The 26,845-nt window shown below is 44.8% G+C and overlaps 1 protein-coding gene across 6 annotated transcripts in view; it reads right to left on the reverse strand.

Moving 5' to 3' along the window:
* Positions 1-26,845, reverse strand: part of GRID1 (glutamate ionotropic receptor delta type subunit 1) — a 3,001,620-nt gene that overhangs the window by 535,630 nt on the left and 2,439,145 nt on the right. For all 6 annotated transcript variants that reach the window (XR_011268624.1, XR_011268625.1, XM_069610763.1 and 3 more), the window contains exon 12: positions 25,047-25,185. Coding sequence is in view for 4 of the 6 variants with exons in the window: in XM_069610763.1 (XP_069466864.1) it covers positions 25,047-25,185 (139 nt within the window). In the remaining 2 variants the exon portion in view is untranslated. The remainder of the gene's footprint in view (positions 1-25,046; positions 25,186-26,845) is intronic.

Consider the following 26,845-nt stretch of genomic DNA (forward strand, 5'->3'; position numbering starts at 1 on the left):
CCTGCTGGTGGCGGAGGCAAAACCTGCTCTGCATCCGTGTGATGGAATCCTGTAAGAAGTGAAGCAATCCCTATGTAGGAGACTATAGCTGTAACTAGGGTTAACATTTACTCGGATGACGATGGAGATGCGATCGTTCTAGGTGCATTGAAACTGGCTATGGAGCGGATTTACAGCTGGATGATATGAATAGGACAAGGGTGCTTTTAGGATGTTTGGATAGAGGCACTGTCATGGGAAAGTAGTCACTGGTGTAAGATCTGTCGAATCACACTGATAGGATTTTATATGGACTTATCTTGCATATCTGTTTTGTTATTTGGTGTTTTTAATGATCTCAGTTTATTTTAATTATTTGCTATGGTTGCATGAATATTGTTCTTAATATTGTGTGAAAAGTTGTAATAAACTGAAATACACAAAATAAAAAAAAATAAACAATGGTTTGAATGGGTTTAAGTAAAGAGCTAAAGGCACAGTTTGCCCATTTATTTCCAGGATGTTTGTGTTAGCAGGTTACTACTACACCTTCTACTGCTATATCAAAGATGAGCATTTACCCTATGAGCGATCTTTGCAAATTTGGAGGACCTCAAACAAGCAGCATGTTTCTAGAGTGTCTATGTGATCAACAGGTGGTCAGGTAAAGGTTTGGTTTCCACCTACTGGCATAAGATCTCCTCTTTGCATGTGTTGTGTTGATGGAAAAGCTTTGAGTTGGAAGGCCCCCAGAATGGAATGATGAAGATGAGAGGTTTAGAAAGACTTCAGTGTCTAGCCTGCTGAAAATGTTGATGTCAGTGTGTGAGAGCAGGACATTGTCTTGCCACAGATCTGCAACCTGACACTCTGCAGATGTTTTGGATTGTCACCCTGTAAGAGGATTCAATTCAACACTACAGCTAAGTCAACGCCTAGTCTATAATACTGAATGAAAACCCTTATTGATATAATTTTATGTCCAGTTCATGCGTTCTGGATGACTACCCTTATATAACACCCCTCTCTTGGAATCCTCCTGACCCCACTGAGCCAAGAAGTAGTTCTGTTTTGCAAGTTAAAGGTTTATTTGATAAATTAAACAATATATGTATATAGATATCATGCTTTATAATAAATTAATAATTGGATATCACACTTAATCTGATATGATAAAGATTAACAACAGAGAATCTGGCACTAGCACACTTCTTTATAATCACTAAGGAATTGACATGAAATGGATAAGGTAGCACACTGGTAAATAGGGACAGAAGAATAATGTGGTAGAGAATGCTTTATAGATTTCAGATGGATGCAATGTTGAATGAAATGCAGTACAGAAAATACTCAATATGATTTCAACAAACAATGTAATCACTTTTCTCTGGCAATCCCCTCCCCCCCTTGATGCAAGGCAAGGAAATGGAAGGAAAACACACAGTTCTCAGAAATGCAATCAAATGTGATTCAGTTCACCCCAGCAAGCTTAGACAACAGAAGTTGAAAACACAGGCAAAATGCTTTTAAATGTGCTGGAAATGAAGAAAAAAATATGCTAAAATGCTTTTAATTCCCTTTAGAGGTTCAGGGTGAGTGATATCTAGTTAATATTAGCTCAGGCTCACTCTTGCAATGATTCAGGGATAGTTTTTATGAGGCAAACGATTTTCTGGCAAATGGAAGGCAAGCAGCAGCTGATTTTTACACGTGAAGAAATTTGCAAATCGCGGTAAAATTTGCGAATGCGCCGAGCGCTATTACAGTGGAACTACAGGTGCTATCGTTTTGGGGTCCTATGAAAGCCTAGGATCTCAGCTTCCAGATGAAAGTTACTGCAAGTCTCTAAGACAAACGGTCGCGGAGATATGAGCGATTTGGTGAAGGTCGTTTTTCAGATTTGAAATTTTAAAGTTAAAAAAAAAACAAGTGCAGCTTGCAACTAGAAAATGACAAGTGACAGTTAGGAGTCAGTTCTACTTAGATTAAATAGATTGAATTATATTATTTTAACTAAGAGATGTGTTCTGAGTTTTGCTGAGTACTCACAAGAGATTTTAAACAGGAAGGCGGCTTTGTCACGATCTGGTCAACAGGTCTGGACTTCGGACGGTCTCTGGGCACAGCGTCTGGTCTCTGGAACTGCTAACATGGGTCTGGGTCAGCTCTGCTCTCTCTCTGGGTACAGCACTGCTTCTGGATTCTGGAGATTGAGGGATTTGAAGTATCTGTTTATCTTGGAGTCTAAGTGTTGGCTCTTTGAAAGTTGATGGTGGTAAGTATGGATTTTTCCGGCAGAGCTTCCAGCTGCAGATGGAAATGAAGGTCTCTACCTAAGTTTCAGTGGTCCATTTATATGTTCTGCAAGTGGGTGTGTGTGTTGGTCATAACTAAACCTGCCCCTCTCACTTGTCATTGGTCCAGCTTTCATTTCTCCCCTGATTGGGGGAGCTAAGTTGTGTCAGAGTGATGTCAGCCATTTATGATCTCTTAAAAAACTCCCCTGTCATCTGTGCACCCAAATCTATATATGATAAAAATACACATTTCACAGTTACACAGTTGTTTGAAATTACATACCCATGTCACATATCACATGAGGTATACTCTGTCCCAAATCTGCTGTTTCTAGGAGCTTGCATTCAGAAATGGCAATATTTTGCACTTTTTAACTGGTTTGCAATTCCGGACATTACCCCAAATTTACACACATGTGCGCAAGGAGTATGGACATTAATTGATGAAGTTTCAGATTTTTAACATGCATACATTTAGAGTAATATCCACTTTTCCGCTAACACCCCCCTGAACATACCACCGGTTCTAAAAACCTCTTAAACTGTGGGCAGAAAAATCACAAGAATTATGGTATCATTTATAAAATTTTCACATGTCCGCTCTATGAATGATCCATCTTTTTAAAGTTATGTTCTGGCTCCAAAGGGGTGTGGTTTACCCTCAGCACAAGGTTGAATTTCTGGTTTTTCCAGTTCTGCCAAGCCAGCTTGCTCTCACAGGCAGTGCTCCTCCCCTTTCCTTCAGGAGGAAGCCACTTTTTACGACCATTTACGACTCCTGCCATAAACCATCTGCCTGGGTGAAGGGGGTTACATTGTTCAGAGCTCCTGTATTCTGTAGGGGGCTCCCCTTAATTCAATTATCAGAGAGATGGTATATCCTTAGTGTGGCCAGCAAAAGGCAGATAGGCCTGGGAACACAGTTGTGACTCAAGTTTCACTCCTGATGGGGGTAGCTGTCAAGCAAAATCAAGTTCCTTAAGCCAGACTTTCAGCTAACTGTCATGTTTTTTGTTGCTTTTTAAATTAACTTGCAATTTTACACATGCAGCTAGAATGCTGATTCTAAGTGCAAAACTATGACATTTCAACAGTTACAAAGGCATGTGACACCAAACATAGGTCACTCATTTAATCTAAACATTTTCGATTTTAGTGTCTTTAAATCCAGTGCAACTTAAACTGCTGACTCCATAGCAGTTTTGTTATAAGTATTGTTTTGGGCTCTTCATTTCCCAGATTTTGTAGGCACACAACACTCCCTTCTACCAAATGTCTGCTGGTGTCCAGTGAGTTTTTAGATGTGTTGCAATGTTTAAAATAGACATTTTGAGCCTGCCTTCAGAGAAACACAGGGTGGTTTTAAAGCGCTTTGAAGCTAACCGGCGCTACTGTTTTTCCTTTGGCAACCCATTTCCCTCATGGCAACCCGGCCTATCATTCTCGCACTGGTGGGTGGCAAGTGAGGCAACCATTTTGGTGTGCGCACAAACTGCGCAGCTTTCCTGGATTTTGGCGCACATGTGGGTTTTCCGCCATCTTGAATTTTCTAAGCCCACAGCACCAAATGTTGTAGCATGATAGCTTAAACGTGGGTCAGGACACCCAACAAGCCCCCGCACGCCACTGCACTTTGAATTTGAGTCGATGGGGAGTCGGGTGCACAAGGGTTTTGACCCACGCACCGGTCTGTCCGCATAATCTTCTTCCAATTCTGCAAATGGCACAGCTCAGCATCTTCTTCTCCATCCGGTACTGATCGATCGGTTCTCCTCGCCGGTCCTGATGGGAGTATTGGGCGGTACACAGGGCCCATCGCGTCTCTGCTCCCGGTCTCCGGATCGTCCTCCTTGGCCCGTCTCCAGGTTTTCTTTCTCCTAGGACGACAAAGGAAGAGCGGCAATACCTACTCATAGACGTTTTTCCAACACTGTTGAGATAGTGGGGCAGCATATGCATTTCATCATCACGAAACATTACATTCTTATTTTGAAAAAAAAAAACAGTATAACTAAGAGACAGTTTCATGCAAATCACAATATTTTAGAGACTAGATGTGGTATGTTTTATGATTGGAACTGAATTAGTCCGAGACAGTACCCGCTAGGATTCCAGAGGATTCCTCCAGTTGTTGCAGAGCGTGCCTGGGATGGCAACACTTCAACTGGTTTATGTGGACCCACTTGTCTTCCCCCGCTGCCAAAGGACCTTTGGGGATGTGGATTTTGTAGGCCACAAGGGAGATTTTGTCGATGATCTCAAAGGGTCCCTTCCATGTAGGCAAACATTTGCGCTGCTTGGCCTGGTTCCTTTAGAAGTTGTATAGATAGACCCGGTCCCCCACCTGATATTCCTTCCTGGAAGTTTTCAGGTCATAATGGGTCTTCATGCTATCAGCCGATCTTTCTAGATTCCGCTGAGCGTAAGCAAAAGCATGTTGGAGGTGTTTCCTTAAATTCTCCACATACTCATGAGTAGTGGAGGCATTTATCACTGTCTGCTCTTGGGTCCTGTAGAGCAAATGCTGAGGAAGCACCATCTTGCGCCCAGTCATCAACTCAAATGGTGACATTTTGGTTGCAGATGAAGGGGTAGATCTGATGGCCATTAGGACCAGAGGTAATCGGATATCCCAACTTGGCCTAGAATCTGCCACAAAGTTCTTTAACATGCTCACAATGGTTCGGTTATATCTCTCTACTGCCCCAGAAGAAGCTGGTCTATAAGCAATATGCAGCTTTCTCTTGACCCCCAGTATCTCCCACATCTTTGTCATTACTTCACTGGTGAAGTGGCTACCCCTGTCTGACTCAATCCTTTGAGGTAGACCAAAACGGGAAAAGATGTGGTTAATCATCAAGGCAGCTGCAGTTTCTGCCTTGCAATTTGGGGCTGGGAGACATTCCACCCACTTGGTAAACAAGCATGTCACAGTCAACATGTACTTATTCCCCTTAGCAGAGCGAATCACGGGGCCTACAAAGTCGATTTGTAAATCTGACCATGGCAGTGTCATCCCCCGCTTTTGGAGAGGCGCACGGTGCGTGAGGGATGATGGCTGAAATTGTGCACACACAAGACACCCCTTCAAGTATTGGTCGAGGTCCTGTCCCATGTGTGGCCAGTATGCAACCTCTCTTAAGATTTCCAATGTTGTGTGAAACCCCCTATGACCGGCGGTGGCCGCATCATGGGCGTGACTTAACATCAGGCTTCGGAATGAGGTAGGAACTACCCACTGATCGTGGCCAGCTTTGGATTTCCTTACCAGCAAACCGTCTTGGATTCGGAACATTTTTGGACATTTCATCAACACTCTTAGGTCCTCTTTCCCAATATAATCGGTATCCGTCAGGGGAAAGTTCTCAGGGTCCTCAAGGTGCTGGTAAAATTTACCAATTATTGGATCCCCCTTCTGAGCAGTAATCAAATCAGCATCAGGGGTCTCCTTACTCCATTGTGCAATTGAAAGGTCGTTTTGAGCATTTGTCTGGGACCTAGTGATAGCAGTGACCTGGATTTCCCCCAACAGGGACTCAATCTCAATTAGATCCCCTTGGATAGCCCCGGTTTTGGCCAGCTGATCAGCTAAGTCATTTCCAGTTTTGTCTGGTCCCTCTACTTTGGAATGACCCTTGATCTTTTTCCAATAGATGGTCATCTCATTCGAGGTGACCAGATCATCAATGTTTTGGATCAACTTCCCATGTTTCAAGGGTTTGTTGTTAGCACATAACATGCCTCTGGTTTTCCAATTAACCAGGTGCTCCACGAACCCGTTCCGTACATAATCCGAATCTGTGATTATGACCAGTTCGTGGAGTTGATGCTGGACAGCAGTGAGGATGGCCTGATGCACAGCCATCAATTCTGCCACCTGACTTCTTCGGGGACCAATTTTGTATCCAGCGGAGGGTTCTGGGAACTCCTTCACCCATGCATTCCCTACGCCAGCCACCAGTTCTTTCTCCCCGTCGTTGTCAACATGGTAAGAGCATCCATCCACATAGACAGTGGGCATTCCCTCACACTTGTCCTCTTCAAAGACTTTGTGTGGGGAATTAAGGTATGCCTCCTTGTTGTCCTTGATTTTTAGACTTTCGTCCTCGAGACAGTTTTCTCTGGCACAATCATGCAAGTCAGCCAGACCTTGCGCGAGTGGACTCTTCTTGTTTTGGCCATATCGGACCTCCACAGGAAAGCCTTGCATTGACAGAATCCAGGAAGTAATTTGGGAATTACTCACATTTCCGGCCCGGATTCTGTCACTTTGGAGATATTGCAGAGGCTGGTGTGGAGTCTCCACTATGATGTGTTCCCCCTGGATAAACAGGCGGTAATTCTTCAATGCCCACACCGTTGCCAGGAGTGCCTTCTCACAATCGTTGAATTTTTCCTCCACAGAGGATAAAGTTTTGCTCGCATAGGAGATTACTTTATTGACTCTGTCATGCTTTTGGTATAATACTGCCGTCAAGCACGTATTAGAGAACCCCGTCTCCAGGAAGAACTCCTTGTTTCTGACAGGATAAGCTAGGCAAGGCGCTTGTGAGAGGCTTCTCTTGAGTTGTCTTACTGCCTCGGATTGTTCTGGACCCCATTCCCACTTGACCCCCCCCTTCAGGAGATGAATCAGGGGTCTGGTAATCTCTGCGTAGCCCTCAATGAACTTTCTGCTGTAATTAGTCAGTCCAAGGAGGCTCCTTAGTTCTCGCAGAGTTGTGGGGTCTTTCAGTTTCTGAAGTGCTTCCACTTTCTTTTCCTGGGGACAGAGACCTTGAGGAGTAATCTCATGCCCCAAGAAATTAACACGGGTTCTACACCACTGTGCTTTCTGAAAGGAAAGTTTTGCTCCGGCGGCCCTCAACTGTGTCAGAACATAACGGATCTCCGCTATATGTTCCTCCACAGTTGAGCTTTTGATGAGGACATCATCTACATAAGCCAGGTTACCCCTCGCCCCCAGGTCGGGCATGGCCTTATGTAGGAAAATATTGAACTCATTACCGGAGTTAAGGTATCCGAAGGGAGTCCGGGTCCATGTGTACTGCTGGCCCCCAAAGGTAAAAGCCAGTTTGTATTGGTCCTCCCTGCTGACAGGCACAGTCCAGTATCCATTGGTCAGGTCTATTGCAGTGAATACCTGTGACCCCTGGATCTGGGCCAGCCCTTGGGCAATGTAGGGCAGAGGCCATCGGGAAGTATGGACCCGTTTGTTGAGCTCCCTAAGGTCAGCACAGAGTCTCCACTGGCCGTTTGGCTTCAATATTCCCAGCACCGGATTATTGAAGGTGCTGTGGACTGGACGGATTATTCCCCTGGACTCAAGGTTCTTAATTATTTCAGTAAGGGACTCCATGGATGCGAGAGGCAAGCGATATTGCTTCGCAAACACTGGGGTCATGCCAGGGTCCGTGGGGATTGTTGTTGTGTGGATGTCAGTGCGACCACAGTCATATGAGTCTACCGCAAAGAGATCTTGGAAATCCAAGAAAACTTGTTTCAACTTTTGCTTTTGTTCCAGAGTCACGCAGGTATCAGCTAGGTTGACTCTCTCTTCCACCATCTGCCTGAAGCCTGGAAAGACTTCTGGTCTGGCTATCTCTGCGGCCTCCTCCAGCTGGGTGGAGAAGTCCCTGGTCAGAGTGCTGATTTGGACCGGAGGCTTCAGGTGGGAAAGGCAGCCCTCATGGACCTGGAAAATCACCTCATCCCTCCTGAAGTCACAAGTCACATCTTCCTTACCATAGGGGCAAGAAGTGTACACCAGGAAGTTCCCCCCATGCCGGGTAAAAATCCTGTCTGGTGTTGTATGGTCCTCATTGTCACTGTCAAAACAGTCCTTGGGGATTGGTCCTAACAGTTCATTACCTAAATCAATGGAAAAATGTCGGTCATCAACCGCCATTCCAACAATGGTGCCTGCGGCTAGAGTAATACTCTTTAAGTCGCTGTTATCCACCTCTATTGGAATGGTGTCATGTTCTATGTTGACTAATGGAGTTGGGTTTACCCCCAACCCTTGCTGTTGGAGAGAAGCATTTAGATGTATGTAAGCATCAGGGTTTTTCAACTCTTGTCCTCTTTTAGCTTTCACTTCCAGGGAGAATTGTCGGGTCCTTTCTGGGATGGTGACTTCCTCTTTAACCTGAATTTCAACCGCATAAGGTAGCAATTGAGCTGACCTAAATGCTTTTTCTGGATCATCAAAGCCCATGGGATTATCCGCTAATCGGGACCAAGCTTTGAAGTTTATTAGGTCCAAACTAATGGCAAAGCGATTGAGAATGTCACTGCCTAAGTAAAAGGCGGCAGTGACGTCTCGCACGACCCAACAATTATGGACTATGCTCTTGTTGCCAATGGAGATTTTGAGCATACACCTGCTTGGCAGGAGATGTTTGGAATTAGGTGCTTCCAGGTCCATTTCCCATTTGTCTATCAGTTTGAAGGTGGGAATGGCTGGATCTTTTGGGAGTTGGCGAAACATGGCTTCGCTGATGAAGCTCTTACCGTTGTTCACACACACTCGAGCGAGAACAGAGTCCTTCCCATCATTTAACTGAACAGGGATGAACAACTGCTCTCCAATTTGCTGAATATCAGCCAGGCTCTGAGCTGATTTCACATCTTTCTGGACTATAGGAGTGGGAGTTTCTGCTTGTGGATTAGTATAGAATTTCAGAGTGTTTCCTTCCAGCGTGGAATACCACTTTAGACTGGAAGGAAGGTGATTGTCTGTTGTCCTACTGCTATTACTGTCACGTCTGGAATTTGGTTGTTCTGGAAGTGGAATTCTACTTGGTCAGATTTTTGTTCAACCATGTGGCAGGTGCCGTTTAAACTAACATGGTTAACACTCTGTTTTAATTTTATTGGTCGGCTAGTCTGGGTCCAGAGGACCTTGTTTACGCAATCTATTAGGGGTGACAACCTTCTCAGGAGGTCATTCCCTAGTAAACAAGGGGTGCCCTCTGGGGTCACAACTATGACCGGGTGTTTCAACTTATGTCGCCCAATTTTAATGTCCAAATCTGCCGTCCCCTCGACGGGAATTTCCTTCCCGTCAAAGTTCTGCAGTTGTCCAGGAAGAGAGGTGAGAGGAATTTGGTAATTCTCTCCCCTTCCTGCATTTAGTTCGTCAAAGGCCCTTCTGGACAGAAGGGTAGCTTGAGATCCAGTGTCCACCAGTGCCAAAATTGTACCCTGCCCCTGTACATGTACCGGGGCATAGTATCTTCCCTCCTTCTCCTCAAGGGGGCACAGATAATGTACATTTTTGGACAACTGGTGGGCTAATTTTCTGGTTTTGGACATGGCGAGAGAAGAGATTTGGGCAGAATTCTGTGGAGAGCCTTGGGAATCTGAAAGAAAAATTTGGCAACTGGAGATCAGAGCCATTGTGGGTTCCCCTGGCTCCGGTTCTGGGCCGCCCCCCCCCTTTTTGGAGGCAGTCACCAGGATGGGTTTGAACCAGGGGATTTTCTAGCTGTTGGTTCTGGGATGAGATGGTGGGCGGCGGTAGCTCAGTCTCCTCATCTCCCCAGTCTGGATTTGCATCCCTAGGGACCCATTTTTCTTTGGGAGGAGTTCCCCCCTCCCTGAAGGAGAAGATCCTTTTCCCAGGATCCTCTGAGGATCCCTCTCCCTCAAATTGGAAGATCTGTACTTCCTCCTCAAACTGAGTCTGTTTGGGTCTTTTGTTTCTCCTACCCCCCCCCTGCTCCTTAGGAGGCAGACTTTCAGGGGCAAGAGATTTTTTTTCCGGTTCCTGGGTTTCCAGGGGCTGTTTACAAGTGAGGAAGGAAGCTTCCTCCAAGGCTTTACACCCCCCTTCCCTTTGTGCCTCCTCCCTGGGAACCGGTGAGTTATCGGGGTGCTGCCCCCGTCATTGTTCTGGAGCACCAGGTCCAGAGTTGGGTGCGTTCTGCGCTGGCACGCCCATCTGAGGGTTCTGCTGAGCCCTCAGTATGTGACCCAGATCCCGCGCCATGTTTTGAACCTGGCGCTCTAACTGGGAAACCCGCTCAGGCTGATACGGGGCCCTGTTTTCTCCCCTGGGCTGATCCCGGGAAGGGTAGCTGTCCCTCCTCTGGTAATACCTCGGGTTGGGAAGATTTGGGTACCCCTCCACCCTTGGCCTCCCCTCTCCCGGATTCAGTGGTCTGGGCTCAGGGAATTGGGGAAAGAAGGATGGATGGTTTTGGGGCTGAAAGTCGGGTGGATATCTGGGGAAAAAGTTCTGCCCAGGGTTTGGTAAATTTCTGCCCTCCTGTGGGAAGTTTGGAGGGAAGTTCCCTGGGTTTGGTGCTTGGCTGGATCCCCCCCTTGGGCTGGAGGAGTCCACACATAACCCAGGATGGGTCGATTTCGCTTGTAACGGGGACTTACATAATCAGGAGAGCGAGGGACCCCATTTGTGGGGCTGCCTCCTTGGCTCCCTGTCTGTGACTGACCCGAGGACCTCCTGGGCCTAGCATTATTAGGTGCAGGTAGATTTTTAGGCCCCCCATCTCCAAATCCAAAAAGGGGGTGACCTTTACCTCTGCCACCTTGGCAGCAGCAGGGGTGCTGTTGGCTTTGGGGTTTTTCTGGGCATTACTTTTGCTATCTATCGGTTTCTGCACCTCATAGATCCGGGTAGCCTGTTCAATGACCCAGTCTAAAGATTTTTTCGCGTGAAAATCCCTCATGAGCTGGGTCATGATATATTTGGGCAAGGCATGGAAAAACGTATTAATAAATTCTCTGCTATCCGTGCGCACCCTTCTTGTGGTCTGTGCAAAAGCACGCTTTAACTCCTGCACAAATTCTTGTGGGGCCTGATCCTCCCCACATTGCAAATTGTAGGCTGCCTTGCGAGCCTCTTGAGGATTTCTGTGAACAGAAAAATGTTTCAAGATGGCCGCCTTATAGGTGGACCATCTTAAATGATTTTGGTCCTCCAGCCCCGCAAAGAAACTGGAGTATTCCGGGGAGAAGGTCCACTTTACATATTGAATACAGCTTTGGCTGTCCTTCAAATGGAAAGTCTCCATCATTTGTTCAAACAGCTCTAAGTGCTCCCAAACAGAATACTTTGCGTTCTTATGGTAAGGCGTGATGACGCTCCTGATTGCCTTAATCTGTTTTAAAGGGTCCTTAAGCAAGGCCCTTTTTGCCTTATTGGCCTTTCTGGTTCGGGTAACCCTTGTCCATTCGTCCTCAGACTCAGAGGCACTGCTCCCAGAGGTTCCCGTCTGTTCTTCCAGGTTTTCCCGGATTCTGCGAGCCTGGGAATGGCTGGCAGAATGTGGGGACCTGGTCTCCTGTGTCCTGCGCAGTTCAGAGGAGTCTTCAGATTCCTCCTTGCTGCCAGGATTTGCTGGGTACCCCCCCCACTGACCTAACTGGGCAGAGGTTTTCAGGATGCCCTTAATGGGCCTATTCTCCCGGGGTTCCCCACTGAATTGCACCATGCTTGGGTGCCCATGCCCAGATGCCCGCCCATCCATTCCTGGGAGGTACTGGCCTATGAGCCCCATGCTTCTGGCTGGATAGTAATCTGCCATCCCTGTGGCCCGGTGCTCATGTGCGCCAGGGGACATGGGGGTGGCAGAGTCCAGGGACTGAGAAAGATAAAGGCCTCTGGTATTAGGGCTCCTGAGGTTATGCTCCTGAGTTTCCCTTTCCCAGCGAACCTGGTCTCTATCCGCCTCTGCTCCCTGTTGCAATGCAAGAGCCTGCATTTGTGCCTTCAGTTCCTCAGTTAAGGCCTTACTAGACTCTATCAGTCTCTCCTGCATCGCTACCTGTTGTTGGAGTCTATCATTGCGCTGGCAGAGAGCCTCATTCTCTCTCTGTGTTTCCTGATTGGTCCTGGAGCACTGGGTCAGTCTTTGCTGCAGGAGGGTTACCTCCTGAGCTGTGTCCCTATTGGCCTGCTTCTTTCTTGCTAGAGCATCCTCCACCCTCCTGGTGTGCTCTAACAAGTTCTGATGTTCTTTTTGGAGGTCACCCAGTCCCTGGTGGGCCAGGTGATTTTCTTCCATTTTCCTTTTTAAATGGCAGACTTCCTGGCCTAAGGAGTCTCTTTCCTGACTAAGAGCCTGCATTTGTGCCGCCAGGTCGTCCCTCTGCCTTTGAAAGGCACCAGCTTTCTGGCGTTCTTCATCAAACTCTGCCTGGGTATCCAGGTCTTTCAAAATCAGCTTGTTGCTCTCTACCTTCACTCTATCTAGATGACTTTGCAGGGTGGCTACCTGCTCCGTGCATGCCCTGTTAAAGTATAATTGTTGCTCCAGCTTTTTCTGGCTCTGCAGTAAGGAGTCCAAACTGTCTTGGTGCTCCTTCTGCAGGGCCAGAAATCTAGTATCCTGGTCAGCCTTTTCCTGTTGCAGTATATCCATATCCTCCTTTATTTTAGTGATGTACCGTCTGCTGTCATTTTCTGACTCCTGGCTCCTCTGCAGCCTCTGCTCAGAAGAGTCCAGATCAGATTGGGCCTTCTGTAATGCCATCTGTTGCCTATTTGCAAGATTTTGGCTTTCAGCACATCTATCCTGCATGTCTCCCATGTATAGGTACAGGTATGCTGCTATCCTGGCAATCTTATTGTGTTCCTCTTTGGCTTTAGGAGCCATATATAGTTCACTCAGGGCCACATGTAAGGGACCCTGATCTCTATATATATCTGACCCTGTTTCAGTGACCTGTCGCGTGATGGCCTGCAACCAGGCATCCTGGCCCTGCTCAGCCCATTCACCTCTCACAAATAGTTTATGTAAGAAGTGCTCTCTGGCTATTTTCATATCTACCAAGGTCGTCATTCTAGAGATTGGTCTCTGTCCTGACTTACAGAAGTTAGTATTTTATTTTTGCAGAACAGAACTTTTCTTGGAGTGTCCCTTTTGAGGAATGCTTCACAGCGTAATGCAGCGTGGTGATCCGACTGGATGTATGTATCCCGTCAGTTAGCACACTGTATTAAGCTGCACAAGTGGTATTCTAACCCAGACATCCCGGACAAGCCCCCAATTTGTAAGAGGATTCAATTCAACACTACAGCTAAGTCAACGCCTAGTCTATAATACTGAATGAAAACCCTTATTGATATAATTTTATGTCCAGTTCATGCGTTCTGGATGACTACCCTTATATAACACCCCTCTCTTGGAATCCTCCTGACCCCACTGAGCCAAGAAGTAGTTCTGTTTTGCAAGTTAAAGGTTTATTTGATAAATTAAACAATATATGTATATAGATATCACGCTTTATAATAAATTAATAATTGGATATCACACTTAATCTGATATGATAAAGATTAACAACGGAGAATCTGGCACTAGCACACTTCTTTATAATCACTAAGGAGTTGACATGAAATGGATAAGGTAGCACACTGGTAAATAGGGACAGAAGAATAATGTGGTAGAGAATGCTTTATAGATTTCAGATGGATGCAATGTTGAATGAAATGCAGTACAGAAAATACTCAATATGATTTCAACAAACAATGTAATCACTTTTCTCTGGCAATCCCCTCCCCCCCTTGATGCAAGGCAAGGAAATGGAAGGAAAACACACAGTTCTCAGAAATGCAATCAAATGTGATTCAGTTCACCCCAGCAAGCTTAGACAACAGAAGTTGAAAACACAGGCAAAATGCTTTTAAATGTGCTGGAAATGAAGAAAAAATATGCTAAAATGCTTTTAATTCCCTTTAGAGGTTCAGGGTGTGTGATATCTAGTTAATATTAGCTCAGGCTCACTCTTGCAATGATTCAGGGATAGTTTTTATGAGGCAAACGATTTTCTGGCAAATGGAAGGCAAGCAGCAGCTGATTTTTACACGTGAAGAAATTTGCAAATCGCGGTAAAATTTGCGAATGCGCCGAGCGCTATTACAGAGGAACTACACTATCGTTTTGGGGTCCTATGAAAACCTAGGATCTCAGCTTCCAGATGAAAGTTACTGCAAGTCTCTAAGACAAACGGTCGCGGAGATATGAGCGATTTGGTGAAGGTCGTTTTTCAGATTTGAAATTTTAAAGTTAAAAAAAAAACAAGTGCAGCTTGCAACTAGAAAATGACAAGTGACAGTTAGGAGTCAGTTCTACTTAGATTAAATAGATTGAATTATATTATTTTAACTAAGAGATGTGTTCTGAGTTTTGCTGAGTACTCACAAGAGATTTTAAACAGGAAGGCGGCTTTGTCACGATCTGGTCAACAGGTCTGGACTTCGGACGGTCTCTGGGCACAGCGTCTGGTCTCTGGAACTGCTAACATGGGTCTGGGTCAGCTCTGCTCTCTCTCTGGGTACAGCACTGCTTCTGGATTCTGGAGATTGAGGGATTTGAAGTCTCTGTTTATCTTGGAGTCTAAGTGTTGGCTCTTTGAAAGTTGATGGAGGTAAGTATGGATTTTTCCGGCAGAGCTTCCAGCTGCAGATGGAAATGAAGGTCTCTACCTAAGTTTCAGTGGTCCATTTATATGTTCTGCAAGTGGGTGTGTGTGTTGGTCATAACTAAACCTGCCCCTCTCACTTGTCATTGGTCCAGCTTTCATTTCTCCCCTGATTGGGGGAGCTAAGTTGTGTCAGAGTGATGTCAGCCATTTATGATCTCTTAAAAAACTCCCCTGTCATCTGTGCACCCAAATCTATATAAGATAAAAATACATATTTCACAGTTACACAGTTGTTTGAAATTACATACCCATGTCACATATCACATGAGGTATACTCTGTCCCAAATCTGCTGTTTCTAGGAGCTTGCATTCAGAAATGGCAATATTTTGCACTTTTTAACTGGTTTGCAATTCTGGACATTACCCCAAATTTACACACATGTGCGCAAGGAGTATGGACATTAATTGATGAAGTTTCAGATTTTTAACATGCATACATTTAGAGTAATATCCACTTTTCCGCTAACACCCCCCTGAACATACCACCGGTTCTAAAAACCTCTTAAACTGTGGGCAGAAAAATCACAAGAATTATGGTATCATTTATAAAATTTTCACATGTCCGCTCTATGAATGATCCATCTTTTTAAAGTTATGTTCTGGCTCCAAAGGGGTGTGGTTTACCCTCAGCACAAGGTTGAATTTCTGGTTTTTCCAGTTCTGCCAAGCCAGCTTGCTCTCACAGGCAGTGCTCCTCCCCTTTCCTTCAGGAGGAAGCCACTTTTTACGACCATTTACGACTCCTGCCATAAACCATCTGCCTGGGTGAAGGGGGTTACATTGTTCAGAGCTCCTGTATTCTGTAGGGGGCTCCCCTTAATTCAATTATCAGAGAGATGGTATATCCTTAGTGTGGCCAGCAAAAGGCAGATAGGCCTGGGAACACAGTTGTGACTCAAGTTTCACTCCTGATGGGGGTAGCTGTCAAGCAAAATCAAGTTCCTTAAGCCAGACTTTCAGCTAACTGTCATGTTTTTTGTTGCTTTTTAAATTAACTTGCAATTTTACACATGCAGCTAGAATGCTGATTCTAAGTGCAAAACTATGACATTTCAACAGTTACAAAGGCATGTGACACCAAACATAGGTCACTCATTTAATCTAAACATTTTCGATTTTAGTGTCTTTAAATCCAGTGCAACTTAAACTGCTGACTCCATAGCAGTTTTGTTATAAGTATTGTTTTGGGCTCTTCATTTCCTAGATTTTGTAGGCACACAACACTCCATTCTACCAAATGTCTGCTGGTGTCCAGTGAGTTTTTAGATGTGTTGCAATGTTTAAAATAGACATTTTGAGCCTGCCTTCAGAGAAACACAGGGTGGTTTTAAAGCGCTTTGAAGCTAACCGGCGCTACTGTTTTTCCTTTGGCAACCCATTTCCCTCATGGCAACCCGGCCTATCATTCTCGCACTGGTGGGTGGCAAGTGAGGCAACCATTTTGGTGTGCGCACAAACTGCGCAGCTTTCCTGGATTTCGGCGCACATGTGGGTTTTCCGCCATCTTGAATTTTCTAAGCCCACAGCACCAAATGTTGTAGCATGATAGCTTAAACGTGGGTCAGGACACCCAACAACCCCCAGGATGACTCATCATTGACTGTGCTGTCTGGGGATGATGGAAGCTAGTAGGCCAAAACATCTGGATAGCTGAAGGCTGTTGACACCTGGCTAGAAGAATCGATCTGTGGAGAGACACACATTTGTAGACTTGAAGAGAATGCTAGAGCCACATCTTCTGACGTCCAATATATTAAGGTGTTCACTGTCCCCGGGAAGGGCATGCATGGGAGTGCAGTCCATAAGTTAAGAGATCAGCTAGCAAGTCCCTTGCATCTTCCCACACAGGCGCAAGGAATTCCATAACATTCCATATCCACCACACGCTACCTCTACCCACTGCTGATCCACAGCTCTGCTTCTCTTCATGTCTCACCTGCATCTCTTTTATATGATGGAATACGTGATTTTGCAAAGAGGCATGTGCTACCATTTGCTTCAGCTCTTGTCTGATCACTTTGCAGAAGAGGTACATACAGTTTTTGATGTAGAAAATACTGTGCACAATCACCCATAGTGTGTTTTTGAATGTCTCTTTATAATGGGTCTAAAAGCATCCGAGATGTCATGGGTAAAGGGTTCTGGTTTGTAAAATGTTACCTCAACAAAGAAACAAACTGATCTCTCAAATAAAGATGCTGGTCAAGTGGTGCAGCCAGTAGAGTGCTTGCTTTGACATCCATGCAGAGCCTGCTAACACAGGTTCGAATCCTGGCAGGGCCAAACTCAGCCTTTCATCCTTTCGAGATCGATGATAAATGAGCACCACACACTGTGGGTAATAATAAACAATCCTCAGATACCTGAGGGTTCGTAGCGCTATATAATTGCGAAATTATTATTAAAGGCAGTTATATATTTCATGGCAATGACACAACAGTGTTTTTCTAAGAAATGGCCTGTGTCTTTATGTCTGAATTTAACTTTGGTCTTAGACATTGTAGGCCTGATTCATAGAACGTTTTCCTATGGGATTGGACCATTATAAAACGCTTCTGTGAATCAGGCCCTTTGTATTTAGTGCGACGGTCCTCCAAGTATCACAGAGCTGTGTAAAATTGGACAACACGATCGGAAGTCACATGTTTCTCATTATTGCAAACAGAGAATCAGAGGATATGTTTCAGTGCCTTTGTTTAGTCTTGGTGTGTTAGAGGCGGTGTGATAGCTCAATATACCTCCATTTAGTCAGCATAATAGGGCTGGTGTTGTGCTGGTTTAGGGTGCACGCATCGTTTTGTGCAGTGATAAATAGTGAGGAGCTTCTTAGAACATGAGGTCTAAAGGTTTGTGTGTTTTTTATCCTGAATGTCAGTTTTATTATTTTATGAAAAGTTATGGATATTCAATTAGGATGCTAGTAGCATGGGCTCTGGCCCCAAAAGGCAGTATTTCATTTGACAAACAAGAAACAAGTACAGTGCCAAAAATTAAAATTTAAAAAGAGTTCTGAAATCATTGTTGCCAAGAATAATTAGTCTTCCCTTTTCCAGTCAAATTTGGCAAGACTCGAAAGAGATCCTGTCTCAGCACGTGTTTGCTGGGCTCATGTTCTCAAAGGAAAGGGAAATGGGCGTTTGAGGAGGTACACAACATTCGACAGTAAATGTAGTTTGCACGTTTCTGCACAATGCCCATCGTTGCCAATAGACTGCCGTGCTAAACAATGTCAATTGGTTTGCCATTTTAGCTATGGGGAAAAACACTGTCATTGATAGGTTGTTCTCTTCTGGTATTTATGTTTCTGGGGGTCTTTACTCTGTGCTCCACAATTCCCTTAACTTCCCGTTATTGCTGAGTTTAACGCTGTTAGGATCTCGCCTTAATTGAATCTGTTGCAGGGTCCTGTGGTGTCATGCACTATTGATTTTCAGCAGCCACGCGTTCCTGCTGGTTAACTGCAGCATTTAGTGCATAATAAAAACCTCCAACAATCAATCAGGAGGAGGCTTACGTTAAAAGAGTGCTAATTGACCACAAACTGGGATCCGGGTGCTCTCCCAGAGATTGCACTTACTCTGGGTGTGCCCCCAATATTTTTTTTTCATATTCATGGAAGGAAAGTTGTCAGAAAGGGAAATAGGCATGGGATTAACAGGGATCGCGGTTTAACGCAATTCAGAATTTATACTGGGTGATTTATTTTTAATTAGCACCGGGCACGGGTGAGGCAGCCAATCGGGAAGCAAGGAACGTGAGCTGAATCTCCCAATCTAGGCCTGCATTCCAAACTGACTGATGGCTGTTTCCCCTGCCCCCAATCTACCCCCACTATTGCTTCCCTTTTTTTCTTCCCCCTTTCAGCACTCACCTGATTCCCGTGGAGGCAGTTGTTGCTGCTTCTTCTGCTGGTCCGTCGCAGTCACCATGGAAATGGAGGCGTCCCATTCATTGAATTAAAATACAATGCACACAGCACCCCGGGATGGGTAACCCGGGTGTTGATAGCATTAAGACACTCTCCGGCATGCCGGATTGGGTGTTATCGGCCTGGGCATCCTCGTTAAATGCCCCTGCTTCCCTCAGATCTTTAACTTGTGCCCCGGGCCGATAACACCCGATCCGGCACGGTCGATTGGTTTTTAACACTAAATTATTCGGTTTTTCAGTGTTAATCTGTTAGTTATCTAAAGGGACATCTAGACTTTCCTGTCTCCATGACCAGCAGAGGGGTTCTAGTGGTGTAAGTCTGACGTCACTGTGAGGAGAGCCAAAATGGCACTTTGTTGTTTGAGGTAGCAGGAATCCTGGTCCCAGCTCTGCTCTGAGGCATTTCTAGGGGGTAGCTTAAGGGGCTATAGCCCCGGGTCTTTTGGTTGTAGCCCCATATAGAATCTTACGGTCTACAAGCAAAAGGCTAGCTAGCCCTGAGTCGTGACAGTCCGGACATTAGCCTAGCCCCGGATCTTTTCCAGACCTATGAACACCCCTGGCTCTTCTTATAGAGTCCTGGAGGGATCCAGCAATGAACATGAGTTTTCTTTAAAAACATATTGCGATCTTATATTTTGAGAAAGGAAATGCCCTGTGTGAAGAAGTCACTTGACACGTAGGAATGGAATAGAGAATAGAGGCTCTCGTTTTGGTAGTTTTGCAACTGCTCAAAGCTTTTCCTAGGAAGAGTCCTCGAGAATACACAAAACAAGCATGCAAATGTGAAGCAATAAAGAATTTAAGGACCAGAGAAAGTCAATATAAACCCTTTGAATGTATACCACTAACAGTTTGAATGTAGTGACTATGGGGCTTGGAGTTGTTTGTTTGTTACCAAACAAAGAAACAACCCCAATCCCTGTTCACATTCAATCAAAATGTGCCTGTCCAACCCCCTCTCCCCTATTTACCTGCTTACTCGCTGCACCCCTGCCGCATCAGATCCGTCCCTCTGACACAGGTCACATCCGATGCTGCAGGGTCCCTTTTTCTTCGTTTTCCTTTTTTTCTTTGGTCCCTCGCCTCCCATGTTGAGGAAGCGGGGGACACCGCTGCCAATGGCAAGGCCGAAAATACTGAACATGGGGAGCGGAGGACACCCCGGAAATCCCTGCTCCACATGCTAGGTATGTTTTACAATCGATCAAATGGTACTGGCCGAATTCAGTCAAATGTACTAGTCAATCGATTATAAATGATTAATTAGGCTAATACCATGAATAGGAGCATATACGGTCACATTTGCTGAAGGATCTAATAAGAATTATGATTACGTTTTCATAACTATTTAACGTTTACGGTGGATGGAAACTGCTCAAGAAATATACTAAGTACCACTGCGACGAAACGCCAGGCCAGGCAACGGGGGTACCAGACAAGAGTGCAGCGGGAGGTACGCTGAAGAAAGTTAATGTATACTAAGACAGCAGGACATGTTTGCAGTATGTGTGTGTCTAATGAAGGCCCACCCTCCCCAAATCTGGTCAATAATTCCTTTAGGGCGAAGACGAATGGAGGCGTGGAAACAGCTTCGATTGGGGGAAAGTGCTACAGTGGATGGAAGCAGAATGCAGGAAGTCTGATGCAGGCAGCAGTTGTGCATGTTGGAGTCTGTGGAAGATGTTTTGGGAATTATGGGACTTTAAAGCTCGGTCGTGGCAGAGAATTGAAAAAGATGGCTTAGCCGCTTTCTATTATTTTTGTTGTAACACAAGGCAAATAATGCATTCATGCAATGACAAGGTTTCTGAATGAAAATGCCCTTTCATACTGGAGCAGGAAGCAGGCAGTGATTTAAGCTAGATTGGTTTACGTTATGAAACATGCTGTTATATTGCACCAAATCACCAGCGCAGTATTTTCTGAGTGCTTCCCATTGTCCCTGGAGTGGCTTGATGTGCCCCCGCCAGCGCGATTCAAACCGCAGTCTGATGGAGGCCAGATATGAGCAAGGGAAAGACAATAGGATGGGCAAGGGGGAACTAAACACAGAGATGGAGAGATGCAGCAGCGGAATCATGTTTTGTTATAGCATGGATGCACGCCAGACGTTTTAATTGGACCATTGATCTTCAAAAGGGAGGAGGTGAATGTGTCCTAGAGTGTTGTGATAATTGGTTTGTGTTGCAAGGCAGATTTGGAGATTTGTAAGCTAGTACACAATGTAACTGTGGATGCCTGAGGGGTATGAGAGTGTGCTTGGGAAATCCAGGAAGCTTGGCTGCTTATATTCTTGGGCAGCTTTATACATTGTACACCTGGACACACTGCACCATGCGGCCTGAGCCAAGAGGGGCGTAGCCAATCATAACATGTCCATAAAGATGAATGTTCTTGGTAACAAAAGCTAAGGGAATGGAGCAGGGACACTAGTATGGTACTATTGAAAAAGCACAGCACCTTGATGTCTTAAGGGATTGTTCCGCATAATAGCACGCTGCACTTCATGTTAGTTCACAGTGGGACAGGGTGGTGCCTTGTGTGTGAGTAGGCAATCAAAGTATAGTAATGCATACCCATCTTTATTAAGAAAATGCACTCTCTGTGCCCTCAGCAGGCTGCGTTCCTTAGACTGTGCAAATATATGATATGATATCATATGGCATTTATAACACACCTATACACAAGTGTTTCAAGGCGTGATGGGGCAAGGGAGGGGGAACAGAGGAAAGACAGACATCGATCCTACTAGGCCAGGTGACATTGAGATTGCGGTGGATGTGTGACTCAGAGCCTAGATAGGGAAATAAGTGCTACATGTATGTTCTTCTGAATGCAGTGACACGCTGGCACCTTTTTGTTATGTTATGTTTCTATGATTGAACTTTCACCCCAAGGTTCTGACAAAGATTGTAGCTACCACAATAATTTATGTCAAAGTAAGGCCACCTTACTGGACTGAGAAACAATCTTTCCGGCCACAATCCAATAGCATGAACCCCAGTGTTCTCGACGATCAGTAATTAAGATTCCCTCAGCCAGCCGCCCAAAGTGTAGAAAATGGATATCAAAAAGATGCAAACGGGCACCAAAAATTGAATCAATTACAGCAGAAATGGTGATCAGAGCAACGTCTACACCTGAAAAAAAAATCATAGCAGCAATTGGGATTGGTGATATGTTTCACATGTGAATTTGCTATTTTCACACTGTTTCTGTTTCTTTTTTGTGCTGCGACAAGCCACCACCATCTTAGTCTCAAAGCACCAAGGTTTGTTTTTTGTGCACAATTCGTATAGGACAGGACCTTGCCTTTGCCTCAGAAGTGGGCAGGCTTGCATTCCAAAGTGTCAGGTTGTCATTACGAGCCTGGGCATGTTACAACCATACACAAGGTTAACAGGATAGTAAAGCTCACTGCATACTCCTGAAGGCCTCAAAGGACCAAGAACAGCTAGGTGATCTGTACCCCGAACTGGTTCCTGGTTTCTGGTCAACACTGTGCATATTCAAAGGGGATGCAAGCTATGCAATTAGTGTGGGACACACATGCCTGAGTCTGCTCTTGACAACTCCAAGGCTAAGAAACTACATACAGGTAAAAGGAAGACAGCATTATTACTTTAAAAGTATTTGCAAAAGTCTTCCAAAGCTGAAAATAATGACTCTATATTAGCAGCATCATATAATTAATAGAACAGTTTAGTATCGCTTTACTTTTAAAAATTAGGTATAGTGTGATGTGTTTGGAAATCCAGACCCAAAAAGCCCTTCTTGGGTGTTGTGCCTGTCATCTGACAAAGGTCTTGTTGGTAGGTATTTCTGATGATCGCTACCTCACTCAACACTAAAACAGGGAAAAGTTTTCCCTCCCATCGCTGTGAACAAATGTAGGTCTACCATGTAATGCAGCTTTGGCAAAGACCAGCATTCCAATGAACATATCCCAGAAGACACTGGATACCCCAAAACCGATCACAGAAGTAAAGCATCAATGTTGGAAGACATAACATTCCTTCCCGTAAGAGGTATATATAGATGCAGTGGTATGTTGATCCCGCGATGGCAAGATAAATCATAATCTCTATCTGATGTGGATGCTATTTAGTTTAGTTTAGTTTAGTTTAGTTTATTATTTGATAATGCGCGCAAAACCCAGGGGTAGCCGGGCGCAGCAGGTGCAAGGTTACTTAAGCTTAGGTTACATGCATATGGACGATAGGAAACATATCCAAAACAATACATATATGTCAGTACAACAGTAGAGATGATAGCTAACAAGTTTACAATGTTTAAGGGTACATGTATGCAGAGAGGTAGGAAGGTAAGGGCCGAGTGGTCATGGAACCGGATTTCAGGAATATCACGACCGTTAGGTGCAACAAGGTCAGTTGTCGTTGGACCAGTTTTTTACCTTGCTTCTGAAGCTGGAGTAGGATAGGTTTGCTCTTAATGCAGAAGGCAATGCATTCCAAGCCTGGGCAGCTCTAACAGGGAAGCTTGCTCCGCCTGCTTTGGATCGTCTAAATCTAGGGGTTTCTAGCAAGAAGAGGTTAGTAGCTTTATATGTTAGTTTGCTTTTCAATTTACTAAACATAACTTATATCACAACTTATACAAAAAACTGAAAATAGGTTCGCATTTGGGCTGTGCGTAGAAAGGGTTTCTTGGGCTTGTCGTGACATGTGTGTAAAGCAACGAACAGTCAGGGGTGCATTAACATGGGTAAAATGTACACATACGGTGCAGAGAAAAAGATTGCAAACCACTTAGGATGGTCGTACTTCACATATTGCAAACCTAAATTGTTCTTGAAACTCAATCTAGGCCATAATAGACATAGATATCATGAATATCAATGGGCCTCATTATAGGTTTGCCGGTCCGGGAGCTACAGTACCGGTAAGCATGCCGTTAGCGTAGTTCCCTGAGCACCAAACTACGAGTTCTGATCGTGGGTGCCATTGCGGCCACCGGGTCTCACCTGGCGGCCGTACCGTCACCTGCGAGCAAAGCATGTCGGGTGCACAGGCACCGTTGATAACGGTGCCAGCGCATCCACCTTCCCCATTCCCATTGAGCCCTATGGGGCTCATAATAGACATAGATATCATGAATATCAATGGGCCTCATTATAGGTTTGCCGGTCCGGGAGCTACAGTACCGGTAAGCATGCCGGTAGCGTAGTTCCCTGGGCACCAAACTACGAGTTTGGTGCCCCTATGGGGCTCAATGGGAATGGGGAAGAATATTTTCCGGCACCCAGGACTGGGCAATTACTGGGTCCGGCAGGGCCGTAATGACCCAGTAATTGCCCATTCCTGGGTGCCGGAAATTAAAATATACCAGCGCAGCCACGCCTGTATTACAGGCACGGCTACCGCCAGCATCATAATGAGGCCCAGTGAATCAGGACCAGTCACTTGTTTTGAGTTTCAGTCTTGTGTAATTGAGTAACTATGTCAGAAAATGTACACCTTACCACATGCACATGTGCATCTATCACATGCAAGTAAATAGAATGCAGTTCAATCATCCCCCACCACTAAACATACAGTCATGATGTATATATATCAAATGTTTTGGACTCGGAATTAGGGCTGATGGAATTTCTGTTCCAAATCATTTAGCGAGCCAAAGGTTGCAGACCCCTGCGTTGGAACAATAACAGCCCCATTGCAAGTTGTCCAGTGTCAGAAACGCTAATAATGACAAACTGCGTTACTCTTACCACAGGAATTAAACCTGGACTACCACGCGATATCAGCTAAAGGTTACTCCCCTGTATGACTTTGACTGGGGAGTTGCAGTTTTACCAGTGGCGGAAAGTGAAAGAATGATAGCTCAGGGGCAACGACTTTGTCTTGGAAGCAATACAATGCGGCGCACCATAGGTTCAAATCCCGATCCTGCACTTAGAAACCACTTGCTGAATTAAGTGCATTATTAATGAGCAATACAATTTAAAAAATGAATAAATTCAACCTGCACACTTACAGACATTGTGTGCCTACATCCTCTGCACTCAAGCAGATTTTCTTTCCCATGGCTGCCCAAATCTATAATTAGGCATTGTGAAATAAAAGGCATGATTCTAAAACACTACCTGTTTCACCATTCGTCCACAGCGGGGCCTTAAGAAATATTAACATGTACCTCCTTTGGACAAATATACCATCACCTGTCGAAAAAAATAAATTTCTCTGGGATTAAGTCTAGTGTTGGGTTGTGCCCTGGAAAAGTAGGCAAGCATTTTAAATGATATTCTTAACCAGTTAATATTTCATATTACCTAAACATTCAAAGCATGTATTCACTGTTAAGGGTTGATATGTTCTAGATACAACTTTGCTGAAGAGGCCACAGGAGACACACAGCTGTCCTTACCGTATAGGGTTATCCATCCTGGACACTGTCAGGAAGGCTGCTAGGTTTGCTGTGTAGGACGAACACACAATGAGGGTGAAGAGCCACCAGCTTCCCATCACAATGCGCATGGCCACGGAATTTGCCGTGGATTCCCCACCTAATGGTACAAGTAGGGTTATTAAATGGAGTGCCTTCGGATATGTACAGTCAATCAAAGCTTCTGTTGCACAGTCATAAAAAAAGCTACAATGGATTGACAATTAATGTCATCAGAGAAATCCCTATTTCGCAGGCATGGGCAGTGCAGTAACTTAGCTGAAAATGATGTGTGGGGCATATCATCTAAATTAAAGGCGCCCCTGCCAAATGAGTGGGGCAAAATGGTGTGCCACAACCACCCTTGTCTCTTCCACCCTAAAATGACGCCCATAAATCGTGTGTAAAATAAAGACAAGAATGGTATAGAAATATTGAGATTGAGGTTCTAATTCTGGTGGGATGTATGAACAATGAATGAAAGATGCTGACCCAATTCTTTTGGAAAACAAGAAGACACAATCTTACTATTTAATTGACCTAAATCGCTACCCAGCCTGATTACCTCTCAGCTGGGATAAGCAAAATGTTATTTGTTCGACCTGAAACGGAATTTGACAAACCTACTTCGGGAAAGGGAGAAGAATCAGGCAGTTCATGCAAATCAGATAATGCTGATATGACTTTATGTCAACAGACATGATTGTGTAGTGGTTAAGGGCCATTAATAAGGGCACCTAGTATGATGAGGGTATCTGGCAGGCACACACATGCTTGGGTGTTCAGATTTAATAAAGGCACACCTCAATCTCTGTGTGCATAACTGCCCGAGGGCCTGATTCTCAAAGTGTTTGTCAATGGGATTGTGCCATTGTAAAATGTTTTTGCAAATCAGGTCTTAAGCATGAAGCAAAAAATGTGTTTTTTAAAGACTGTAGATTCCTCACACCAATCTCTCTTTTGAGATTAAAAACAGGGCAGATGTGTGCACGTATGCATTCACGTGTGTGCACGCATGTACGTGCATGTGTGTATGCACAGCTAAAGAAAAGCAACATATGTATTCTAAGCACCAAATATTCCATTCCATTCTGTTTTCACTTATGTTTCATCTGTTTATTTATTGTAGACATCAACACACGTGTGAATGTCCTTTAGAGTGCTTTAAACTTTGGCTGATCAGAAGGGGGTACAAGGAGTGGGTATCGAAGGGTAGGATAAAAGAAGAGGGTATAGTGTAGAGGGGGTAAACAGTTGAAATACTGAGATGTATTCCTGCAGCCTGAGTAGGAAAACATGTTATGAATATGCAATACATGAGATGTGCTAGATAAATAAGTTTGTCTAAGCAACAAGGGGAATATGTGAGGCCTGAGTTTACTCAGGAGAGTGTTGCTGGAATGGAGTTGTTTCCATCTCTTCCAAAGTGTTGGAGTCCAGTCTACCAGCAAGTTACTCCATGTCTTATGGATCACAGCCTTTTGAGACCGCACGTTGAAGCTTATTCATGGTTTTTACTAGACATAGGGGCCATTATGAGTTTGCTGGTCTGGAAATAAAGTGCCAGTAACAACGTTTAATGGTAACTTTTTTGGACTGGAAAACTCCAAGTCTGCCAGAAGGAGCTGTAATCTACTGGCAGTCCTGTCCTGCCTGTAGTTGAGGGCCCTACCGGCTAGCAGTTGCTGCAATTACCGTCACTGATATTTCCAGTGCCGGTGTTTGTGGCATCCCCATCCCATGAGTCCTTTGGAACTCTATGGGAAAGGGGATTTACCTGC

This window comes from Ambystoma mexicanum, chromosome 8 (assembly GCF_040938575.1).
Source record: "Ambystoma mexicanum isolate Mex_15411 chromosome 8, UKY_AmexF1_1, whole genome shotgun sequence".
In the NCBI taxonomy this organism is placed as follows: Eukaryota; Metazoa; Chordata; class Amphibia; order Caudata; family Ambystomatidae; genus Ambystoma; species Ambystoma mexicanum.